The 26,086-nt window shown below is 39.8% G+C and overlaps 2 protein-coding genes across 5 annotated transcripts in view; one reads left to right on the top strand and one right to left on the bottom strand.

Annotated features, from left to right (window-relative positions):
- Window positions 1-2,107: 2,107 nt before the first annotated feature.
- On the bottom strand, window positions 2,108-26,074 carry LOC129777162 (uncharacterized). 2 transcript variants are annotated; one of them, XM_055783373.1, is made up of 2 exons: window positions 18,041-26,074; window positions 2,108-2,212 (listed from the first exon to the last, which is right to left on the bottom strand). In XM_055783373.1, the coding sequence occupies exon 1, from the start codon at window positions 24,483-24,485 to the stop codon at window positions 19,251-19,253; it is 5,235 nt and encodes a 1,744-aa protein (XP_055639348.1). In that variant the 5' UTR covers window positions 24,486-26,074; the 3' UTR covers window positions 2,108-2,212; window positions 18,041-19,250. The 2 variants fall into 2 exon arrangements, with proteins under 2 accessions (XP_055639348.1, XP_055639273.1); XM_055783298.1 differs by lacking the exon at window positions 2,108-2,212 and adding an exon at window positions 15,132-17,611 and having other exon boundaries at window positions 17,709-26,074.
- The window catches only part of LOC129777267 (actin nucleation-promoting factor WASL-like), a 39,881-nt gene continuing 18,284 nt past the window's right edge, over window positions 4,490-26,086 (top strand). For 2 of the 3 annotated variants that reach the window (XM_055783649.1, XM_055783501.1), the window contains exons 1-2: window positions 4,491-4,720; window positions 5,208-5,536. In XM_055783649.1, coding sequence (XP_055639624.1) covers window positions 5,417-5,536 — 120 coding nt within the window. In that variant the 5' untranslated portion in view covers window positions 4,491-4,720; window positions 5,208-5,416. Of the gene's footprint in view, window positions 4,721-5,207; window positions 5,537-26,086 lie in introns of all 3 variants that reach the window. The other variant, XM_055783572.1, reaches the window with a different exon arrangement.

The following is a 26,086-nucleotide window of genomic DNA, read 5'->3' as shown; positions in this document are numbered from 1 at the left end:
AACCTAATTTGAACTATATTCTATAAATTTCCAGATACTCTCACTAAAACTTAGGCGAACCGTCAAGACAAATAGCAAATGAGATTGCTCAAAGCTGTCAAACTTAGCTTTGTAGTAGCACTCTCGAAAACAAATTTCAGCAATTACAAGTGGTTCGAAGTGATTCATTTTTTAAACGTTTTTTTTTCGGTTTCTATCTACATAATGGATAATCGCAAAAAAGCTTATGTAGCTATCATTTTGGCACTAGCAACTGCTCGTCGTGTTAAACGCAAGAACTGGATGAAAGAATGGCTAAAAAAGAGAGATGAATATTCTCATCTAGTGCTGTTAAATGAAATAAGCTTTTGTGATGTTGCGGATTTCAAAAACTATTTCCGAATGGATGAGGGAAGCTTCAACAGACTATTGATGCTGGTTGAACCGTGTTTGAGAAGAAATGACACGAACATGAGGGTCAGTATAAGTGTAAGGGAAAAACTAGCTCTAACCCTAAGATACTTGGCGACAGGGAGAAACTTTGAAGACTTGAAATTCTCTGCTATAATGTCTCCAGCAAGTATCAGCAAAGCGGTCATAGAAACCTGTGAAACCTTAAGATATGTTCTACTAGACTACATGAAGGTGAGATTTATTCCATTTGCTTTTTTTTTAACAATGAACCTGTATATTGCATTTATAGTTTAAAAAAATACTATTGTGCATGTATCACGCTATTTATTTTTTAAATTTCGTGTAATTATGATCATCGATTCCTGTGATTCCTTCACTTTCTGTATTATGATTTGGAGTGCTTGAATGACGTGAATTTATCTGGATGGAATCTCGATGTAGAGATCCCATGCTTGCTTCGAAAAGAATATCATTAATTCCTTTCTCTGCAATGGCTCGTTGTCTAGAATCCAGTGTCAGCAACTTTTCCCCCCAAGCTCTTGCAATTGTCGGGATTTCAGGGTTCGAAGAAGCTTCCAGGAGTGAGCAAGCTTTTTGCAAAAGCATGTTTTGCTTTGATATCGGACCTTGCGATTTCATCTTCCTGTTTTGATAAGTTTGAGGCAAGGGTGGAGGTAGTATCGAAGATGTTGACGACAGGTTATTTACAGATGTCTGTCGAACATGTTCGCCATGACTATCCTGTTGTTGCTCCAATTCCTAAAACATTAAAGATTACAGATTATATTTTGGTCAAATTTTTAAGATAACACTCAAACATTTTTTCACATATTGTCATTTTGGTTGTTTTCTTTCAGTTTCCGTCAACTGCAGAAGAGTGGGATAACATAGCAAAGGATTTTGGAATGCGACATCAATCCGACATGCACTCTTGGTGCATTGGATGGAAAACATATAGCCATAACAAAACCATACAACTCAGGCTCCTTGTATTATAATTACAAGGGATTCTTCAGCATCGTATTGTTAGCGCTTGTTAATTCGAAGAAGGAATTCATTATGGTTGATGCTGGAATGAACGGTCGCATTTCGGATGGAGGAGTTATGTTTTACTCCAAATTTGGAGAATTGTTCCAGGAAGGAAAGCTGAATTTACCAGCACCTACACCATTGCCGAATACAGCTGATCATTTCCCTTGCGTATTCATTGCAGACGAGGCGCTCGCATTACACTAAAATTTATTAAAGCCTTACTCTCAGAAATCATTGAATGAGTCTCGACAAATATTCAATGAAAGATTGTCACGAGCTCGAGTTGTCGTTGAAAATGCATTCGGAATTCTAGGTTCACGGTTTCGTGTGTTTCAAAAACCGATTAATCTAGAACCGAAAAAAGCTACATCGATTACGATTGCCTGTTGCTACCTGCATAATTTTTTGGCGAAATCAAATCCACAGTACCTCACCCCAAATGATGGCGGTCAAGTAGAAAACTTGTCAACATTGCATAGCACATTTCAACGGAATAGTTCAACGGTGGCCAAGACGACCCGCGACAAATTCTGTCATTATTATAATAATGAAGGGAAATACTGACAATCCCATCAGAAAGAAGAAACCAAAATGACAATAAAATTATGATTTGTATTCAACAATAAAACATACCTGCTCAATTACTTCCTCTGTTTCCTTTTGTTCAACCGGTTTTTCGAACCTCTCCAGAAAGGACAACGCGAAAAAAATCCATGACGAAGGCGTGTAGATTTCGTCTGCACTTCTCCCCGACCTCTTAGATGCGCAATTCTTTTTTAGTTCTTTCCTGTAATTAGTTCGAAGACTGTTTATTCTTTTTTTGACGTGCTCCCTTGTGTTGTTCGTTGGATTTATCCGCTCCAGAAAGGAATGAGACGATCAAGAGCTAAATTTCTTGCAGTCTTGTTCTTATATTTCCCGTTGGTTTGATTCCAAAGTTCTGGTGACAATTCATATTGCTCGATGAATTTACGCAGAGTTTCATTTTTTTTAATATCAAAACTGGTAGATTCTTCGGAATAATTTTCCATGAGATCATCTTCATGAAATGAGTCGACCATTTTTAACACGTCTACTGCAATGGGGCGTGAATTGAACTAAACAAAAATGGAGCAAAGGACAAACAAAGCAACTCAGATAAGAACAGATGAAGGCAGTTCCAAATTGTGAAAAATTGAATGAAAATAAATATTTGGTAGTATTTTAATACTAGAAAAAAGTAGTCTTGGTCTTTCTTTACTTATTATTCAAAGAATTTTCATAATATTTTCTATATTCATCATTATAATAATTATAATCATTATAATTCAAATTAGAAATTTATTTATATTCATATTTTTTTACTACTCGCAAAAAATGTGTTATTATACAACATAGAATATTCTTTTAATACAGAACAGTTGATTTTCATTCATGATTTTCACTTTAAAATGAATTTTTCCTTCTCAAAAACACATCATAATACTCGCTTCACAAATACAGACTGTTTCTTTCAGTTTTTAGAGATGCCAGATTATTTTAATTTGTGAAAATATATGCAAGTTATATTATTTGCAAGCAAATGTTTTTATTCCATAAATAAGACTATGACAGTAGAACCCCAATTATCAGCGAGCGGGTGATCCTCCCTGTGGATAATTCGCGACTGCGAGTTCCATAGTAAATCAATAGGCCTTTCCGGATTTTGTTAGTGAGTGGTAGGCACACGCTCTTTTGTTGTGGTTATGACTTTTACATTATTTAGCCACGGGTGTACACGACGTTACAGATGGATAGTTTAATTATTTCTGTATTAATAATACATAGTTTTTATGTTGAAACATCATCCCGACTATTCGCGGATAATCGGGATTCTACTGTAACCTGAACTAACACGTGATGTTTTTACACCTGTGATTTCTCCAAATTTTATAGCGGAGTGTGAAGAAACACACCTCTACACAACTTAGACTAAGTGTATTCGCTAGCGCAAAGAATGACCGAGTTCAACGTTAGAAAATTTCTAAGACGTTGTTAATTTTCATTCACTCTCTCACCATCACATTGTCAGTTTACTTTGAGGTTTTGATTTGTATCGTGATAGTACTGTATTTTGCAATTTAAAGTACAGTAATTTACATTTTATACGACACTTTTCTAATTGGACAGACCTGTAATGCTTTCATTTATGATTCCTACAATTTCAGAAGTTTATAAATTTTAATTGCAATCGCAAAAAAAGACTAACAAAAATTAAATGTCCGCTTGCAAATCTGGCAACTCAGTTTGGAAGTCCGTGAGGTAAAACGTCAACATCATGCATCCATATGAAATGTCACGATATTGATGCCCGAAAATCAGAAAATCCGGATTTCTGCGTTGTCGGCCATGTTCAGCTGTCATTATGCTCTCAAATGTTATCATATTGTCAATAAATTTGACCGTGTAAGGTCCGCTTTAGTCGAGTCAGTTAAAATAACCACTGACTGGACTAGTTTACCAGTCATCCTCGCTAGTCAGCGCTAGTCAATTCATTTTCTAGTTAAGTCATTTTTTTGTTGGCGGTGACTGCCGAAGCAGCTCTAGTCGAAGCGGAGCTACTGGGAGTAGAGTCGGTCTTCATTTTTCACCGTTGAAGATTTCGGGCCCTGGTTGAGATTCGACCATTTGCGTAGAAGAGTCTTTTTCGAAGCCATATCTGAAATATTTCATATCAGCTACCTAACACCCTGTAGAAAATAATTTGCGTTGATCGTCATCCCAGTAATAATTCATACCAGCGAGCCCCTCGCCCAACAAGCAATTTGATACCAGCCAACATGCTAGAGAGTGTTGCTGGTTATATTCGTGAATGATTATTTGTATCCGTTTATAATTATAAATGTTGGAATAGGTGTTCTACAAAAATCTTTCGTTTAAAAATTATTGTTTGTTAACCTTATTGAAAAGTTGTAATGGATACTGCAACCGAAAAAGTTGCGAGCAATTTGTTCTGTTTTGAATGCCATTTTACACAATAATCGAATAAAAGTTGCACATTACCCCGATGGTTGTCAGGAATGGCACCACTGTACCCAGCCAGCAATCAGAAGTAATCAAGAAAAATCCATCCTTGTCCGCAAGCGGAACACATTCGAAAGTTATCATTCGAAGAAGCGAGTTGCATATTTACGGTCTAGACGAAAATTTCCGGAACGTCGGGGGTGATTTGTGTCGAAAAGAATCTAAAGTTGTAAACTGCCTGCCAGGCAGGTGAAAGGCTGCAGGAAATATAGAGGAAAACGACTGCTCAGGGCTTGGAGCTCAATTTCTCAAGGTCTGTGCGAAGTGGAACCGTCTCCAGACTTGGTGACATCATTCTTTCCTAAAAGTCCTGCGGGATGATATCTGGATTGGTAGAAGGATTGTTTTCATTGTGCTCCTTCGGTATGAGGAGACGCTGACAATGGACTGCATTTCGCAAATCGATGTGTTTATCTTGAGAGTGTTCTGAGAGCTGGTTCAATAGACTAAATACAGTGTTTTGTGATAAGTATTGTAGGCTATCGTTCGCACTGAGGATCGGATTCGGGCTTGCCGTATTTTCTACCTTTTTTCTGGAAGAAACCAATTTAACCATCTGTTATTGGTTCGATACAGACGCGATCATATTTCCGTTCTGAACGATTCTCATAATACAGTTACATTTTGTGCAGTTCATTATCCCCCGAGGCGATAACGGAAGATAATATTTTGCTTCACCAATCATTTCATTAAGATCTTCTGAGCATAATGCATCAATGTTGTTATATACTCTTTTGCAGCACTGACCGTTAGTTCCACCTGAGACCGGACAGGCGAACGAAGAATAACTAATTCCATGTGTTGTGTGTGTGTGTGTGCATTGAAGAAGTGTTCAAGTGCTTCCGTCACTATCTAGGAATGATCGGTGGAAATAACTAGGAGGGCGTACACGAAAAACAAAAAAAAAGCGATACAAGTGCTGTGTGCTGCAGCTAGCAAACCCGCCGGTATGAAACAACCATCGGCCGCGGCAGATGTGGACCGGGCTGGCAAGGCTAATCGTCCCAGCCAGCTGCTAACCAATGACGAGAACGAACAGCTGTTTGGTCTGCTCGGACGACGATGTCAGGTGAGCTGATGATTAAATACGCGAGCGCGAGTGCGCTGATAAGTGCCGTATGAGTCAGTCCCTCTTGTGGGCGTGGAGTCGCTTATTTCTTGACTGACTAAAAGCTGCCAATTTTATTACCATTTTTCTGTTATTGCTTTGGATTGGTGTCGGAGCACAACACAATTTTCTAACTTCGTCATGTCCAAAGAAGCGCAGAAAAAAGATACAATTTTTGTTTAATTTTGGCCACTTCATCTCTTTGTTTTTTTTTTGGCACGATAACGGGTGGAATCTGAAAATGAAACAGCGGCGCAGCATCATGTTGCTATTTTGTTATGCAAAAGCTTGAACGCTTAGCTTGTGAACTACATTTGTTTGATATTTGATGAATGTTGTTGCCTCACAGATGTGAGCGCCGCTGGCAGAAAGGTGAAAAAAAAAGAATGAATACACAACAATGAAGCTTATGAGCATACGCCTGGGGCCCCGAATTGGTTTGATCCCAGTGATTACGCGCAAGCATTAATGAGCACTGCGAGTGTGGGACAGGTGAAAAAAAGGTATGCGAAGGCGTGAGATTAGTTTCAGTATGTGATGTATCTTATCTGCTTATCTGAGCAGTCTACATGAGATAGTTCTGCAGGCTCGACAGTGTCAGTCGTAACATGTATTTTAGTAAATGAGTTTGTTCAAAAGAAAATCATCTTATCTTTTAATTGGACTGTTCATCGAGTTCATCGTTCATGGGTCCATCTTATTATTTACATTAATATAAAGAAGGGATTCTCAAAATAGACACAAACAAGAGACCCTTTCCAGAATGTAGTGATACCATCGATTCCTCCAGCTAAAACTCTTTAAAACAATTATCTTCATCTTACTCATACAAAATACAGGATGGCGCATAAGTCACGCAACCGATTTGCACAGAAAAAAATCGTATAAAAAAAAGTCTCACGACACAAAATCTTTATTCTCGAATAAAAAACGATACAAAGTCGACAACTGAACCGCTTAGGAACCAACAGGCTCGATAGCTGCAGCGCGAGCGTTGCGTGACTTATACGTCAGCCTGTACTTGCTAAAAAATTTGCGTTAAGTGAGTGAACTTGACATTATTTTCTCATCAATAAATAAACGTAAATAAACAAGTGTAATCATTAATTATTAATACTAATTACAACAATAATACTTTCTACTAAATTATTAGTCGTTCTTATAATAAGTTGGTTCACGAATCACAACCCGAGAAGAGTTAGTCTTAGGATGTAATATCTGTTCTAGGAATCAATATTTACATTTACGTGAGATTGTCTATGCACCACTAGTCGTTAAACTTAAAACGATTGAGCCAGTATTCTGATAAAAATATACATGAAATTAGGTAGCTGGTTCGGAATATTTCAGGAGGTTTTTTTTTTGTACTAAATTTATTTTCAAATGGCTCAGCAACATTAAGTAACAATGAGCCGTGTTTATGAATAGGAAAAAGCCTCTTTGAGTAGAACAATGCCAATGTTCTTTCTCAAAAAGAATATTTCAGGAGGTGATAAAGGATAATATTTGGTGAAAAAGATCCTTCTACGCATATGCTCAATTCTCAACTATGAGAGAGTTGTTGAACTTTTCTTGAGCCTAATCTTATGTCTTGAACTGACTCTATTTTAGAACGTGCGCTACTTAGAATGATTATGCTGCTCATTTGATAGATATTTTTTTTGCGTAAAATGCAGTTATAAAACATTCAAATTAATGGAACAAAGAAATTTTTAAAAAGTCAAGAAGCTGGATTGTTTCTATCAACCAAATTGAAGCTCTCCACTTCACTCTACAATTTCTTCCTTGATGCCACACTGTTATCCTTCTTGTTATCTTCCACTAATTCAAATGTGTCACAACATAATTTTATGCAAAATTTTCTCAAATGGAAATCGTGCTTAGCAGCGTACTTTTTGAATTAAAGTCAGTTTAAGGCAAAAAGGAAAGTTCAACAATTCAAGTTTGACCATAAGCGTGGACAATTTTTTTAATCAAATATCTCTCACCTGAAATATTCCGGATCAGCTACCTAACAACCTGTATATAATAATATTTCATTCAACTTATATGAAAGTTTCTTTGAATTTTCATAGAAAGTTGATTGATTTCTCAAAAACATGTTTGAATCGGGCAGCAGGTTTCAGAGCTATGATTTTTTTGGGAAACAAATTTAATAGAAATGGGAAGGATCGGTGCAGTGGCTGATGAATCTCGTAAGTGATGTTTTGATGAGGATTTAAGCGGAGGAAAATCAAAACAACATAAATGGGAGAAACTAAAGAGTAGCATAAATAACTTTTCGGGCAAGGTTAGTAATACATCGATGAGACGTGAGTTTTCTGATGTGATTTTTCCCCACGAGCACTCTGGAAGCCATCTAGACACTCAATGCAGAATGGCCAATAAGCTGTTGAAAAATAAAAAAAATATATATTGAAAATATTCTAATACCCTATTAGTACCCTTAAAAAATTATACAAAGAACTACACTCGATCAAAAAATAGAGGAGCAACATGCGCCATCGATTTGAGTGATTTTTGAAACGCTGTAACTCTGTTTAAAAAAATGCAATAATGTCAAAGCAGCAACTGGACCTTTGTTCCGTCTGGTGGGAACTGGGGGTGGACTGTATATCGAGGGTTGCTCCACTCATGGAGACAACCGGGTGCGTGGAAGGAACCCTTGTGTTCCTCACGCTTTCCTCTTCCGGGTGGGAGCCCTTGGGCTCCACTCCATGCTCTGAAAAGAGCATGTAAACTCTTCCGGAATTGTTTAAGAAAACTTTTTATGGAATGCGGGTTGGAGTAGCGCAGAGTGAAAGCATGGTGCTCAAAACTATTTACACTGTATTCATTTTCTCTGTTTAATACTAATTTACAAGATATTCACAAGTTGTTGCTGATGTTCTTATTTCGCCACTCTGTGATGATGCAGTACTGCCTGATGTTCTTGCCAATTAGCTGCTACTCTTGCTGTCGCACTTTTGCGATGATTTGTTTGCTGCTTCTGTTGCACTCTTGCTCCTTGTTGCTGGTTCGACGATTGGATTGAAATTTCTTGTTGCTGCTACTGAACTTGATGTGTATTGCTTGATGGTTGAAATTCGACTTACCTCCGCGCTTTTTTTTTCACTTAAATTCTTTTTATTTCTTAATTTTACATGTATTTAATAAAGTACTACATATCAAGTGATCAACCTAGGGTTCTACATCTTTAAGTTGCAATGTCAAGTTTTGTAATGATTTGTATCATACACATTATTCGATTGTTTCATATTCCTATTGTAAAATCATGCCTAAACTTTTCTAGTTTTTTGTTACCTTTTTTACCTAAATCTAACTTATAAGATACCCTCCCCAAATTATTTACATTATCCCAACTTACACTACTTATCTAACTGGAAATAAATATATCTACCCTAACCCAAAGCCGTTACCTTGAAAGGTAACGACTATGAAGTCAGGTAGCATACTCATACAGATTTTGTATTATTCCGTGTGTTGAGAGAGCGCAACTCTGTTCAAATTTCATACAATTGTTATTGATAATTTCATCCAAGGTTTTAATCCCGGCCAGCTGATGTATCTCCGAATTTCGCGTTCTGGGTGGAGAGTTTAGAATCATACGAAGAATTTTGTTTTGTATGCGTTGAAGTTTTAATTTGTGAGTTGGAGCACAGCACTCCCAAATGGGCATCGCATATGCGATAACTGGAAATATTATTTGTTTGTATACTGCAAGTTTATTCGTTAGAGATAATCGAGAGTATCTATTGATCAGGGGATACAATGACCTGATTAAAATGTTGCATCTTGTGTCTGTTTTGTCAATGTGTGCTCTGAAGGTAAGCTTTCGATCGAAAGTTAGACCCAGATACATTACTTCTGAAGACTATTCAATACTATTGCCATTAAGACTGACTGTCATATTTTGAGGGGGAACAAGTGTAAACGAGAAGAAGGATCTTACGCCATTCAGTGGCGTCGACTTTCGGATTTGGTAAATTAATAAACACAAACGCTATTCGTACAAGCGTCGCTTCTCTACTGTATATTGTCAACTGGCATCTGTGTCCAAAGAAAAGACTCTCGGGGCTTAAATACTAGTTTACAAAAATAGGCTTAAACTCTACACAGAATATTTACAAATTATGCTGGGCGGAGCATCGCACCAGCAGTTAGAGTGGGCTGTGATGGCCTTGGTCAGACGCGTTCTTCGGAGAGAGAGAGAAAGCACTTCTTTGTGGGTCAAAGTAAATAGGAAAAGAAAGTGCTGAAACATGTGTGCCGGATGCGCGCCACATGTTTGGTTAAATTTCTGCTGCTAGCTAAACTCGCAGCGGGGCGGAAGGAAGACAAACTCGCCGCTGCCGTTGGTGCGCGTCGAGTTATACAATCATAAATAGTAAACGAACCCTTGGGCCAGATTGCTGGCTCGGGTATCGTATCACATTTTATGTTTATATCGCCCAGCGCCCTCGGGGGTGGTTTATTGCCTTAGAGGTCTTGAATATTGATGAGTTGGGTTTAAGCGTGATCATATTACACCTTTCCCCTTTCGGAGAATGACGTAACATTGAGAAGTCATTCAAGTTAAATTAGGTGGAAAGATTCGTCTGACCTTACAATTTTAGTGTTTATTCAATGTTTGTGATATGTACATTTTTCGTGTATTCAGGTAAAAATTAAGTTTGTTTATAAAGATTATCCTTATAATATGATTATACGGATTGTCTTCGTTGGGTGTTCTATTTGCTTATAAATATATTTATTTTTAATATTTGTTTAATATATACATTTTACATTTGATAATAACTGTCGGAAGGATTAACTGCTAACTAGGTATCCCTTTCCCCTTAGGGTGGGGTTGCTCATATGGTATTATTCTGTTTTTATGTACAGTCTGGACTTTATTGGTTTGATCATCTCTTATTGTTACGTTAGGGTGTTTAATGTCAATTATTATATATGGTCCTACGTATACTTTGTCTAATTTGGATCTGTTTTCGTTTGATAGAAATACTAGATCATTAATGGCTACTTTTGATGGTCTAGCCATGGTTTTCTGTGTCTCATTTCTGGCTTTTCTTACCTTATCAATTATTTCCCTAGCGGTATTTGATGCTATTTGTAGTTTATATTTAAGTTCTTTGTAATATAAATCCATGTTGTAAATTGGTTCTACATATGTGCTTGTTGTGAGGTTTTGTGGTAATTTAGCATTCGTTCCAAAAACTAACTCGAATGGAGTGTATGAGAAATCTGTGTGTGGTGTTGTGTTGTAGCAGAATGTGTAGTAAGGCAACCATTCATCCCAGTCACTCTGTGCTTGGTTGACGAATTGCCTTACGTACTCGTTAAGACAACGATGGTTCCTTTCCAGGCTTCCTATTGATTGAGGGTGATATGGAGTGGAAAAATTTTGTTTAAGCTTCAGTAATGAAGCTATGTTTTCGAATAACTCGTTCTTATATTCAGTTCCTTGGTCTGTTTGGATGAGTTTTGGAATTCCATAGACCAGAATTAAGTTTTCTATGAAGGCTTTGGCTATGGTGGATGCTTGTTTGTCTATTGTGGGTTTAATAATGATGTATTTTGTTAAGTTGCATTGAATGGTCAGTGCGTATCGGTTTCCATTATTGGATCTGTTAAATGGTCCAATTGTGTCAATCGATACGCAGTCGAATGCTTTTTGGGGTGTTTTAATTTCGACGAAATTTTCGTTTGTTCGTATTGTGTGTTTATTTTGCTGGCATTTTATGCACTTCTTGATGTAGCTACTGATATCTTTTTTCATGCCACTCCAAGAATAGAGTCTGCTTAATTTTTTGTATAGTCTGGTGACTCCTGTATGTCCACCAGTGGGTGTATCGTGATTGTTTTTTATAATTTCGAACCTTTCGTTTTGGCTTTCTATCACACGCTTGGGTGTGTAGAGCACTATTTGCAAGTCTTTGAGCGTGTCATTACAAATCTTCTTAAAGGTTTGCACGCTGCATATTTGGAAAATTACGCTTGATAACGCTAGAGCTATCATGCTAATTTTCAAGTTTTTGGCCATATTTTCAACTTTCTTTACTAGTTTTCCCAGGGATTCTTTTGTGTTGCTTGCATTTTCAATTATTGTCGACGACTTTTCTTCGGTTCTTTTTTTATTCATTATTGCGCATTTCAAATTTTTGTTTCCGCTAGCGTTTGTTTCTTTATTCATTTCTAATGCGCGTCCGCATAGAAGTTTAGGTAGGTTTTGCCATTCTCGGGGTTCAATAGCCTCGTACGCTCTGAGCTGATCAGACTCAGTATCGTCGGGGTTTGAATTATTGTCTGTAATTTCTGTGTCGTTATTCGTTTCGTTTAGTTTTCTAGTCATTGCTCTGGTTTGTATACCCAGGACTTTTATAGTTTTAAGTGCCTCGGAATTAATTGCTATTCGTGATAGCGCATCTGCAGTCACATTTAGCTTACCTTGAACGTGTTTTACATCAAAATGGAATTCTTCAAGATCCAACCTCATTCTTGTGAGTTTTGATGAGGGATCTTTCATTGAAAATAAATATACTAACGGTCTGTGATCCGTTTTTACTGTGAATTTCCTCCCGTAGAGGTATGGTCTAAAGTACGTAATTGCCCAGTGAATTGCTGTCATTTCCTGTTCAATTGTCGATTTATTGGCTTCACCTTTTGTGAAGGCTTTGCTTGCGTATGCAATGGGTAGTTCTATACCGTCGTTTTCTTGGGCTAAGACGGCGCCGCATGCTATTTTTGAAGCATTGGTTATTAGGGTGAATTCTTGTGTGAAATCGGGGAATTTGAGAACTTTTGGTGAGATAAGTTCGTTTTTCAATTTATTGAATGCATTTTGGCATTCGGGAGACCAATCAAATTTTGCGTTTTTTCTGAGCAATTTGTTTAATGGGTACGCTATTTCTGCGAAATTTTGTATGAACCTCCGGTAATAGTTGCAAAAGGCAACAAAACGCCTCACTTCATCTGCTGATGATGGTGTGGGGTAGTTTGTTACCGCTGAAAACTTTGATTGGTCGGGCTGTATACCTGCCGCTGAAATGTTGTGACCTAGATATGTTACGTCTGGTCTGAAGAAGGAGCATTTTTTGGGATTTAATTTTAAGTTGTAGTTTTGTAATTGTTTGAAAACGTTTTCCAAGTTAATAAGGTGATGGTTTATTGAGCAGCCGACGACGATGATGTCGTCGATGTAAAGGAATGCACATTCAGGTGGGAGTCCGCTAAGTGCTATGGACATCATTCTCTGAAAGCTATTTGGTGATATATTTAGACCGAATGGTAACCTATTGAATTCGTAGTGACCGTTAGAGGTCGAAAATGCTGTGTACTTTTTTGATTTTTCGTCAAGTTCGATTTGGTGGAAACCTGACATTAAGTCTAGGGTTGTAAAATATTTGGCTCTGCCCAAATGATCGAGGATTTCGTCGATTCTTGGTAGGGGGAATTTATCTGGGGTTATCTTTTTATTTAGTTGTCGAAAGTCAACCACTAATCGCCATTTTTTATCTTGAGTATTTGATTTCTTTGGGACTAAGAGGATGGGAGAATTGTATGGTGAGGTGGAATTTTGGATTATTTTGTTATTTAGCATGTGGCTGATTTGGTTATTTATTTCTGAAATTTGTGCTTCCGGGGTTCGATAATTCTTTATGTAAACGGGTGTCTTGTCTTGAAGGTGAATGGTTTGCTTGTAGAAGTTGTTGGTTGTCAATATGTCGTCTTCTAGTGCAAAAATGTCGTTGTATTTAGTGCATAATTCTGTTAATTTCTCCTGGGCATGTTGGGGTGTATGATTCAAATTGAGTTCCTTAATCAGTTTCTCGTGTCTACCTTTTGGGTTTTCTCCTAATTCCGTTGTAATGTGATTTATGGTGTATTCTTTAAGGGGGATAGTGGTGGGGGCGAAGGTTTTTGGGATTGATGTTGGTGTGGTATTTGTGTTAATTATTGTAATGAATTGTGAGTTTGGGTTTATTATTGTGTTTGCGCAAAAAATGCCTGGTTTGATTTCTTGTGCGATCACAAGGGCATCATCGTTTAGGTTGAGTGACGGGAAGTGTTTTATAATTTGGCATCTAGGGGGAATAATGTAATTGTTTTCCCAGCTATCTTGAATCGGAATTTCAATTTTGGTGTTTTCATAGTTGAAGGTCATTAGCCATGTTTTGAGGCATAGGTTACATTCATATTTGGTGAGGAAATCTCTGCCTAAAATGCCATCTGCAATTATAGGAAACTTGTTGTTGACGATTTGAAATTGGTGTGGAATTTGGATATCGTCAAAAATGATATTTGTATTTGTGCTCGCTATAGATTCGGTCTTTCCCTCCGTAACTCCATTAATAATGCATCTATTTCCGGGGTGTATTAATTGTTTTCCGTTAATTTTTTCTTCTTTTACTATTGAGATGTCAGCGCCTGTATCAATTATTAATATACATGGTTTGCTTGACATTTGTAAGTATAGTGTAACGAACATTGAACAATTCACGTCGCATTTAAAAATATTTAATGTTGGTCTCCGTAATGTTTGTTTTCCTCCAATGTCAATGCCGGTTCGGACTGGAGGGCATCCGTCGGTTGTGACTCGTTTCCCGTTAGGCGGATGTATTGCTGAGGGCGGTTAAAATTTGTATTCCGCCTATTGTTGTTGTTGTTATTTCGCTGTGGGTTTATGTTTGAGAATTGGTCTCGAACTTGGTTTTGTTGGCCAAAACGGTTATAGTTATTACGCGGTTGGTTTTGGAAATTATTTTGGTTGAAATTGTTGCGGTTGAAATTGTTTTGGTTTCTACCGCGGTTATGGAAGTCGTTTGGCCTGCGCCTGTAATTATTATAATGTGTGTCAACGTTGTTGTTGAAACGGTTGGCGTTTCTGTTGGTTTGCGAGTATGCAAATACTGATGCGCTCGCATTATTTAAGTTTTCCTCCAACGCTTTAGTCATCGCGTCGGAGTATGAATTGAAATTCCCTGCTCTTATGATGAGCGAGGTTTTTTCGTTTTTTAACCCTCCGGCTAAATGTTTGACGCCTTCTTTGTTTGCCATAGATTTGGCAACTTGGGGCGGAATTTCTTTAGCGGTGTACGCTGTTTCCAAACTGAACACCAATTTTTCTAAATCCAGGCAAAATTGTTCGATTCCACCGTTTTGTTTCAAGTTAGCCATTTTAGCTAGAACTTGTTCCGGTGGGCTGGTCGTTATTTTAGCTTTTAAAATTTTGCTTATCTCGCTCACCGATGTCGGTGTTTCAGTGAATGCATTTCTCGCCCGTCCCTCTAGTTTGGTTAGTATGACGTTAATTATGGTTGCTTTGTTTTCCGGTGTTTCAAATGTTTTCACCAAGTTTAAAGCGTCAGCGAAGGCTTTCAGTTTGTCTATGTTTCCGTCGAATTGCGGAACTATAGACGATGTAGTCTTGATTATTTCGAGTATGCTAGCCATTTTCGGTTTTCTTTGTAACCTGAGGCAAAATAGGACGGCTAGCGCAATTTCCTTGAGTGTTCTTGGTCTACCCTTTTCGATTGACGCCTTAATTGCGTTCAAAAGTTGGTCCGCCTTTTCGGTTATTTTTATGATTTCTGAGCCGTGGGTTGTGTCTAGTAACGTAGACGACAATTTTTTAATCTGTTTCACAAGCGCTTCCGCTTCCGTGAGGCGTTTGGCTAAGGTACTTTTCCTTAGTTTTCTGACCAGTTCCTGTTGTATAGTCAGGTGTATATGTTTTAGTTTTTGTATATTCAATTGGATGAGCTTTGTTACTTCGTCCATTCAAGGAGACAAGGAAAAATGGTTATCGGTAAAGAATTTATTATGCTGAGGCTGCGTTCGAACGCATGTTTTAAAATTTTCGAATTCTTTTAGACGGTGTCGACTACGGCTGCGTGAGCTTTTGCCGCTTGCATAGCATGTGCATTCATGCATGCCTTATATGCTTTGTATATTTTCGAAATTAGTAGTATGGATATGAGGGCAAGTGTGACGCAGATAATCGCTCCTTGAGCTTCGTGCATTACACTGTGGTTCTCTAGGTGATTTAAAATTTGGATTTGAGCGTCGCCCGTGTTACTAACGGGTTTGGTATTAAATAACCCCATTTTCAACGGTACATATGTAAAACCAATTTTGTGGGTATTGTAATTGCTTTTTTTTTTTTTCTAATTCCTACTACCTATTCCTACTGCCGCGTGGGTATTACGATAAAAAATATTTTGTGCCTCGACTATAAATTTATTACATGATATCCGTATATAAAAGGATTAGACTAACTCGAGTCTGACTTACGCCACGTTTTCTCCGCAAGTGTCCTCTTCTCGGGGGTGGGGGGGGCGTGGGTGCCTCTGCGTCCGTCAGATCTCAGGGGTGTCCAGTTGGATCCAAATCGATGTTCATTTTTTTTTTTGAAATACTGCTTGGCTTGTAACTGCTATTTATTCTGTTCCACTACTTCACTGTCCGCTGTACGATTGTGGTTCCACTTATGTTTTATGCTCGTACACTGGTCATTCGTCCTTCACTTCAACGTGGTTACAACCACTTTACACTAACGGTTTTTCGTGGGGTTCAATTTCTTCGCCTTCTTGGCGATTTTCACTGAATTTTTCTTTATTCAAATTACCCGCACTCACACTGCACCCGGGACGGTTCAAAAGTTCGTTTAACTTCTTTTTTTTTTTTTTGTAGAGAATTTTTCAGTAATAACCAGTCGGGTCCAAGGTCCGCATTTTAGGCTGACTTCAACACGCGATCACGGAATCGGTTCACTGATCGTAGAACTTGGTTAACTGATCGTGGAGCGCGGCTATTGGTTTCTGTAACGATAGCGATAACTGGCCATTTGCCACTTTGCCATCACGCGGGCCATTTGCACTTTTTCACTAGTTCCGAAGTGACTCGGTGTCACTGGTCGCCATGTAAACGAGAAGAAGGATCTTACGCCATTCAGTGGCGTCGACTTTCGGATTTGGTAAATTAATAAACACAAACGCTATTCGTACAAGCGTCGCTTCTCTACTGTATATTGTCAACTGGCATCTGTGTCCAAAGAAAAGACTCTCGGGGCTTAAATACTAGTTTACAAAAATAGGCTTAAACTCTACACAGAATATTTACAAATTATGCTGGGCGGAGCATCGCACCAGCAGTTAGAGTGGGCTGTGATGGCCTTGGTCAGACGCGTTCTTCGGAGAGAGAGAGAAAGCACTTCTTTGTGGGTCAAAGTAAATAGGAAAAGAAAGTGCTGAAACATGTGTGCCGGATGCGCGCCACATGTTTGGTTAAATTTCTGCTGCTAGCTAAACTCGCAGCGGGGCGGAAGGAAGACAAACTCGCCGCTGCCGTTGGTGCGCGTCGAGTTATACAATCATAAATAGTAAACGAACCCTTGGGCCAGATTGCTGGCTCGGGTATCGTATCACATTTTATGTTTATATCGCCCAGCGCCCTCGGGGGTGGTTTATTGCCTTAGAGGTCTTGAATATTGATGAGTTGGGTTTAAGCGTGATCATATTACACAAGCTTTGGAGTGTTCTTGTGGGGAAACAATATAACTTGTGTCTTTGCGGCATTTATGCATATTTTCCAATTATTGAAACATCCAGACAAAGCGTCTAACCCTCTTTGAAGTTTAGATCTTAGTTCTGTGATACTTCTGCCCTTGTAAATGATGGCAGTGTCATCTGCAAATAGTGACAGTTTCCCATCAGATGGGAGTGCGGGAATATCTGAAGTGTAGATATTGAAAAGTATTGGTCCCAAGATGGATCCTTGAGGAACATCTGCATTCACAATGAATTTCTCCGATGAAATATTGTTTATAGAAACATTGAACGCTCTATCAGAAAGATAATTTTTGATAATTTTTATCAAGTATGTACTTACCTCCGCGCGGTTTTTATACCCTTACTCTTGTGCAAGTGCACCGCGATGAAATCAAAAAAGGGCGTGGCTAACGAAGCGAGTTGTTCTTCCTTTTCCGTTCGTTTCGCGGACGGAACAACCTTGTATAGAATATTTTCAAGTTTGCAGCTGGCAATTTTGGCCATCGATTTGTTGTGCGTTCATTATTTCATGAAAAATTCTTAATTCAAAATTAAAGCATAATTTTTCATTCGATAGAGAATACCTCTATAATCTAAGGAACTGGAGTTCCCTAGATGCTTGCTATGAAGGCAAGGCTTTTCGCTCGTCCTCTCTCGAGCGCTTCGTGATTAATCTAGGGAACTTATTTCCCTAGATGTCGGCAATTGAGGCCTGAGAATCACGGTTTAAATTTATTAAAGCCAGGGATCTATTTCCCTGGACTTGGTTGGTCTCTTATGGGCTAAGCCCCTTTGCGTGAACAAATCCCGGCTAGGGCAGCCACAAAACTTCAACCTCTTCCGGCTCCAGTGCGGTCCGGTGAAGCGAAGCAAATGGTCTGCTTTTCGGATTGGGATTTGTTCCTTTTGGTTATACCTTTTATAGCGTGGCGCCTGGTTGCCAACGCTTGGGTGTATCCGGATTCTGATGCGTGACGCCTGGTTGTCAACGCTTGGTGGATTTTCGGATCACGAATTGAACTTTGAACTACGAACTTTGATTTTGAACTAACGAATTAGACTTCTGATTTGAACTGTTTGATTTGAACTGTTTGATTTGAACTGTGAAATTGAACTGTGAAATTGAACTGTGAAATTGAACTGACTTCCTAGGCCAGAATCCCCAGTATATATACCCAAGAATTCATTCCTAGGCGTTAAAACTATAAAGGAGAGAAGAGATCTCTCTTTCCTTCTCAGACAACCGAGCCCATATCGATTGTCTGCCTGCTATTTCCCTACATGTTATTACTACCCGCTTATCTCTGCGGACCTTTGTCGCTCTCGCTAGAGGGGTACAATTTAGAAAGTTTATTACTCATCGTCGGCTTAAAATGTTATTTTTGTTTATAGCCCTTCGTATATTCGATAATGGGCGAGGCCAGGCTTATTACCAGCAATAATCTTTCGCCTGGTGCCTTGTTGTCTTTGTGTATTCCAGGCGCCTTATCTGTCTATGCTGCCTGCTCACGGTCTCAAATGAACACGTGATTTCCTATCTTGTATGCCTGCGCTACACTATGAGTAATACGATCTATTCAGAGGATCGTGCGGGTCACAGATTTGTTTATTTATTTGTCCCTACTTTCTGGTGCGTCATGCACCGCTTGTCTGAAGCTATACAAAAGGAAAAGAAAAATAAGAAAGGGATGAATCACATGGCCGTATCTGGTGATTCATTGGGCTATAAATTTTCTATGCGCTCGTTTGCACTTCAATAACATTATTTTGTTTATTGGCCGGCCTTGCTATCTAAATTGGGTCCGTAACATTCCGGCCCTGATAAATCTACTTGTTCGATTTATAAAATTCCTGAACGGACCCTATGCTACCTGTGTTACTTATATCTCTATTTGTTTACATGTTTTCGGAGCATCATTTATTTTACATTCATCCTTATATTCTAACAGAGTTTAAAAACACTTTTAAATTTCAATTCTTCGGCACGTTGCCTGGTTCCAAAGGATGTCCTCTTCAATGCTTGGTCCATGGATCATACATCTTAGCTCTGACGCGAGCTTACATCAGTTGGCTGCATCTTTCGGATATTGGTGCTCTGGTAGCGAGCACTGACGTCTTCTTCCTGATTAGTTGATGGCTGGATCATTTCCCTTGATAATGTCCAGTACTGCAATTTTAACTGCCGGTCGTTTCAGGACACCTTTCGCGGTTTGGATCTTTGCTTGGCGAACTTGCCCGTCGCTCGCCACAAACGTTTCGATGACTCGTCCTTTAAGCCATTTTCCTGGTGGTGCGTCGTCGTCCGTGATTAAGACGATGTCGTTGACTTTGATCGGTTCTACTTTCTGCGTATTTTTATTACGCTTTAACAGAGTTGGTAAGTACTCCTTCTTCCATCGGTTCCAAAACAACTTGGAATAATGTTGAATGCGTCTCCATTGCGCTGTGTCATACTGACTGGTCGTTGGTGCATACGGTGGGGCATACTCTCCTGCTCTTCCTATTAACGCGTGGAATGGCGTCAACACTTCATCGTCGATGCAGGAGACTGGTATGTGTGTCAACGGTCGAGAGTTGACTAAAAATTCCGCTTGGATGAATGCAGCTTGCAACGTTGCTGCTGATGGCTTGCTCCTACCCCAAACTTTCAGGATCTCTGCTAGTGCTACTTTGACGTTTCTTATTAATCTCTCCCAAGCGCCTCCAAAATGTGGTGCTGAAGGTGGGTTGAATCTCCACTGGATTTCCATTTTTGCTGCTTCATTTTTGCCCATCTTCTCGTTGATTTCATTGACTAGCGACTTTAACTCTCGCTCTGCTCCAACGAAGTTCGTTCCGTTGTCGCTGTAGATACTGGTGACCTTTCCTCTTCGGTTCTGGAAGTTCCTTAACACGACCATGAACGCATCAGTACTGAGATTTTCTGCCATCTCAATATGTACTGCTCTTGTTGAGAGACAGGTGAATATGACGCCCCATCTCTTCTCGAGCGATCTCTTTACCGCTACTTCGAAAGGTCCGAAGTAATCTACTCCGCAGTTTGTAAATGGAGGTATATGCGCTTCTGTGCGGAAATGTGGTAAATCTGCCATCATCGGCTCTACCGGAGTTGCACGTCGTATTTTGCACCTATTGCAATTCTTCTTGACGTTTGCTAATACTGTTCTTATATGCAGTATCCAATACTTCTGCCGTAATGCTGCTATGACGGTGTTTTCGCCGTGGTGGAAATATCTTTCGTGTGTTGCTTTCACGATCAAATATGTATATGGATGCTTTTGTGGGAGCAATATTGGCGTTCTTGTAGTCCATGGTACTGACATGGCTTTCTTCAAACGTCCTCCACTTCTCATTACCCCTGCCTCGTCTAGGAAGGGTGCGTAACTGACCAATGGTCCTGACGATATTGTTCCGCCATTGAATAAAGTTTCCATCTCTGTTGGAAATGCTTCCCATTGCATCTTTCTATAGAGCACGTTCTCAGCTCTTTGGTAGTCCTTGTACTCAATGTCTGGAATATATCCACGACGTAATCTTTCCTTTGTCCTGTTTAATACACAAAGGTTCTTCACCAATTTCCACCAATCTGAGTATTCCTTGTACTTATCGATGAAACTAAGTTTGCTTAGTTCTTCGTGAACTAGCACTGTTTCTCTCAACTCTTCGTCTGTTTCCTTCTCTTCAATGGAAGGCCATGACGATTCTGAGAGCTTTAGGAAATCAGGTCCCTCAAACCATTGTGATTTTCCTAGCTTTTCCTTTGTGCCTTCATCGGCTGGATTTTCATCTGTTGGCACCCATCGCCATTCATTTTTCCTGTTATCTTCCAGGATTTCACCTACTCGATGCATCACAAATACGCTTCTTCGTTTTGGACTCTTGATCCATGACAATACGGTCTGTGAATCACTCCAAAATGTTTTGCTGACGATTTTCAACCTCGTTTCATCTATTATCGTTTTGGTTAATCGGCTTCCTAACACGGCCGCTTGTAGCTCTAGGCGTGGTATGCTCAATGGTTTGACTGGTGCTACTCTAGACTTTGCTGATAGAAGTCTTACGTGTGGTGTGTTTCCAGATATACTTCTTACGTACACACATGCACAAAATGCTTTCTCAGAAGCATCTACAAAGGTGTGTAGTTCTACTTCACCTGTTCTTTCTTCGAGGATGTATCTTGGTATCGTTACGCTATCAGCAGATTCAATAATTTCTAACCAGTGTTGCCAGTCTGACTGCAACTTCTCGGGAATTTCGTCATCCCAATCTATATTTTCTATGTGCAGCCTTTGCATGAGGATTCTTCCATGCACAGTTATATTTGAGATGAGTCCAAGTGGATCGTAGACACTCATCACGAAAGCTAGTACCTCTCTCTTTGTTGGTAAACGTAGCATTTGTGTAACATCACTTCCTAGCTTGTCTAATTTGATTTGATAGCCGAGTGTGTCAGACGTGGTGTTCCAATATACACCAAGTACCTTTTCTGTCATTGAATCCTTTTCTTCGAACATTTTGATTCCGGAAATTTGTACACGTTCCGAGGGTAAACTTTGCAGAAGTTCTCTGCTGTTTGACACAAAGTTTCTGATGTGGAAACCCGCGTGATCGTGAATTTTCATAACATGTAGTACTATCTCTGCTGCCTTATCAAGCTCTTCGAAACTATCCAAATAATCGTCGACGTAGTGTTGCTTGATGATTGCTTCAGTCGCCACTGGACAATATTTTCTGAATTTTTCTGCGTTGTGGTTTTTAACCGCTTGTGCACATGACGGTGAACAGGTTGATCCGAATGTCATCACCTGCATTACGTATACATCAGGTTTCTTACTGCTATCACAATCTCTCCATAAGAATCTCTGAGCGTGTTGATCTTCAGCTCGGATTCGTACTTGGTGGAACATCTCTTTGATGTCTCCACATACAGCAATTGCTCCTTCTCGGAATCTTACTAAAACACCGAACAATGACGTAGTAGCATCCGGCCCTGATAACAGTTCCGTGTTGAATGATACACCTTGTATCTTTGCCGCCGCATCGAAAACCAACCTTGGCTTAGGTGGCAACTTGTTTTTGTTGTGCACAATAAAGTGTGGAAGATAATACACTCTTGATATCGGCTTCATAATTTCTTCCTCTGACAGTTTGCGGATGTAGCCTTTCTTCTCGTAATCCGCAAATGTTTCTATTGCCCATTTTTTCAACTCTGGGTCTTTTTTTAACGTTCTCTCACTCGTTGTCAGCCTCTTTGCTGCATTGTTGTAGCTATTTGGAAATTTCGTTTCCTCATCTTTCCATAGAAGTCCAACTTCGTATCTACCATCCTTGTATTTCATAGTACTTCTTAGAATTTGTTCAGCCTTTTCTTCTTCAGCTGATTTTGGTAGATTCTTGACTACCTTAACGCCGAAGTCTTCGGTGGAGAAATATTTCTGCAAAGCCTTGTTCATTTCATCTTCTTGCTGAATGACCATGATGTGTCCGCCTTGCACATTGGACGATATGTTGCCGAACATGAACCATCCAAGTTTGGTTCGTAGCGCTGTGGGCTCGTTCGGTTTTCTCATTCGCCTTTCGAATGGAATTAACAAGTGACTGTGACTCAGTCCAATTAATATCGTCGGGCGTATACTGCTGTAACTGCTCAACGGCAGATTCTTGAGGTATGGATACCTTTTCTCCATCACCTCCTTGTTGAAGCTTTGCTCTGGGAGTTGGAGATTCTTTATCGTTCTCACTCCTTTCATGACGTATTCTTTTTCATTGTTGCCGTTGATTCGTACCTGAACTCTACGGCTGTTTTGTTCGTTTCTCGTGACGTTCTGCGTCCACTTTAGCATTAACGGATCAATTCTTCCGTTGAGCCCTAACTTGTTCGCAATCTCCTCGTCTATTAGAGAGAGTGATGACCCCGCATCCAAGAAAGCGAACGTGTTGATGATTTTGTCATTATTTTTCAACGTCACAGGAACTATTTGGTAGAATACGTTGGATTTTGTTAGTTGTTGGTGATTGTGTATCTCACCATCTGCTTGTGTATCTGGACTATGCTGTCCTTCCGACTGATTTGAATCACTTGATTCTCTCTCATGAGATTTATGAATTAATGGATGATGTTTGAACTTACATCCATTAATTCCACATTGTTTTGCTCTTTTGCAGTCTCGCATCATATGGTTTGTAAATGCGAGACAGCTCAAGCATACCTTTGCCTTAAAGGCTAATTCATTTCGCTTTTCAGGCTTCATAGCCTTAAATCTGGTGCATTCGAGGAGTTTGTGGTTTCCCCGACATGCTTCACAATTGCGTTTTATTATTGTCGATCTATTTTCCTGATGCGTATTTACGTTAAATCGACGCTCAGGCCTCGTGTCTCGCGGCTGCGATCTGTTAATTTCTCGCGGCTGCGGTCTGCTTGTTTCTCGCGGCTGCGGCCTGCTGGTGCCATTCAGCAGTCTATTGGTTCTCGAATGAGGCTTCAGCCACTCATTGAGATCAGCTAAAGTCTTTGCCCCGTCGTACATTTCTTCAGTCCACTTCACCTGTAGACCGTAGGGCATTTTCCTTATGATCTCTTCCACCAATCGGTGGTCAATCAGGAATTCTTCTCTATCCATAAGAGAAACATTACAGACGAGATTATCCAGTGCTTCGGATATCTCGGTAATCAAATTCCGACTCTCCCTTTTGATATTGGTGAGTTCGGCTAGTAGTTCTTTATAGACTAGTTCGGGTCTTCCGAAATTATCTTCTAGTCTATCAATTATTTGGTCCATATTATTTGGATCCATCATTAACTGTCGGACGCTCCTCTCTGCGTTCCCGTACAGCACTGTTTGCAGGCGATTCAAATTTTCAAGCCTGTTAAATTGACCTTGTTTTGTGGTCTCATCAAAGGCTTTTTTAAATTTCGGCCATTCTCTTGCCGCACCTCCAAATCTTGGCAAGCTCATCAATGCCTGCCGCTTCAGATAGACAGTCCATTCTGGCTCTGCCTCCTGATCTTGACCTTCGTTACTTTCATTCATTTTTGGAATCTGCGTTCCTAAATTTACTGTCCTCACGGACTTCACCAGAGCTTCCATCGCTGCTCTGTTCTCTTGCAAAATTTCTTGCAAACTATTTCCGGAAACTGATTGTCTGACTTTGACTTTCAGTTCCATCATTTCCCTTTCTGTGCTCATGCACTTAGGGCATACCCACCTTTCATCTTTCTTGGGTAGGTATGTGAGTCCCACACATGAAATGTGGAACCACCGATCGCATTCATCGCATGCGACCATGTCCTCTTTCTTGTCTTTGTCCGTACACAGACGGCAGTGCCCATTAGGGTTGGCTTTATATGCATATGTAGCCATTTTAATTAACGTGATTCCTTCTTGAATACACGTGAGTTCAATTCAGATCTTTTTTGAGTGCTTAAATTTTCAAGTCTTATCTCTTTCTTATAAACGTGATTCCCTTTTGAATGCACGTGTGTTCAAATCAATTTCTATGAGTGCTTGAGTTCCAAGTCTTATCTCCTCTTACAACGTGATTCCCGTTTGAATACACGTGAGTTCAATTTCACTCTCTGGCGCGAGAGTTCAAATTTCAATTCTTGACTTCTTAGTCTTTTCAAAAAGGCGTGATTCTGAGCCTCCCGATTTACTCCTCTTGCGCGAGGGATCGTGGTTCTTGTCTTGGCGAAGGTGTGAGTTTTAAATCTCCTCTCTGGAGCCACCAAAATATAATCTAAGGAACTGGAGTTCCCTAGATGCTTGCTATGAAGGCAAGGCTTTTCGCTCGTCCTCTCTCGAGCGCTTCGTGATTAATCTAGGGAACTTATTTCCCTAGATGTCGGCAATTGAGGCCTGAGAATCACGGTTTAAATTTATTAAAGCCAGGGATCTATTTCCCTGGACTTGGTTGGTCTCTTATGGGCTAAGCCCCTTTGCGTGAACAAATCCCGGCTAGGGCAGCCACAAAACTTCAACCTCTTCCGGCTCCAGTGCGGTCCGGTGAAGCGAAGCAAATGGTCTGCTTTTCGGATTGGGATTTGTTCCTTTTGGTTATACCTTTTATAGCGTGGCGCCTGGTTGCCAACGCTTGGGTGTATCCGGATTCTGATGCGTGACGCCTGGTTGTCAACGCTTGGTGGATTTTCGGATCACGAATTGAACTTTGAACTACGAACTTTGATTTTGAACTAACGAATTAGACTTCTGATTTGAACTGTTTGATTTGAACTGTTTGATTTGAACTGTGAAATTGAACTGTGAAATTGAACTGTGAAATTGAACTGACTTCCTAGGCCAGAATCCCCAGTATATATACCCAAGAATTCATTCCTAGGCGTTAAAACTATAAAGGAGAGAAGAGATCTCTCTTTCCTTCTCAGACAACCGAGCCCATATCGATTGTCTGCCTGCTATTTCCCTACATGTTATTACTACCCGCTTATCTCTGCGGACCTTTGTCGCTCTCGCTAGAGGGGTACAATTTAGAAAGTTTATTACTCATCGTCGGCTTAAAATGTTATTTTTGTTTATAGCCCTTCGTATATTCGATAATGGGCGAGGCCAGGCTTATTACCAGCAATAATCTTTCGCCTGGTGCCTTGTTGTCTTTGTGTATTCCAGGCGCCTTATCTGTCTATGCTGCCTGCTCACGGTCTCAAATGAACACGTGATTTCCTATCTTGTATGCCTGCGCTACACTATGAGTAATACGATCTATTCAGAGGATCGTGCGGGTCACAGATTTGTTTATTTATTTGTCCCTACTTTCTGGTGCGTCATGCACCGCTTGTCTGAAGCTATACAAAAGGAAAAGAAAAATAAGAAAGGGATGAATCACATGGCCGTATCTGGTGATTCATTGGGCTATAAATTTTCTATGCGCTCGTTTGCACTTCAATAACATTATTTTGTTTATTGGCCGGCCTTGCTATCTAAATTGGGTCCGTAACAACCTCTGT

Source organism: Toxorhynchites rutilus, chromosome 1 (genome assembly GCF_029784135.1).
Source record: "Toxorhynchites rutilus septentrionalis strain SRP chromosome 1, ASM2978413v1, whole genome shotgun sequence".
NCBI lineage: Eukaryota > Metazoa > Arthropoda > Insecta > Diptera > Culicidae > Toxorhynchites > Toxorhynchites rutilus.
The sequence above is the reverse complement of the archived record's forward strand: the minus strand, read 5'-3'. Positions and strand labels throughout refer to the sequence as shown.

Excerpts from the sequence above, each read along its gene's own strand:
- LOC129777162 (XM_055783373.1), bottom strand. The coding sequence starts at position 24,485 with ATGGCTACATATGCATATAAAGCCAACCCTAATGGGCACTGCCGTCTG.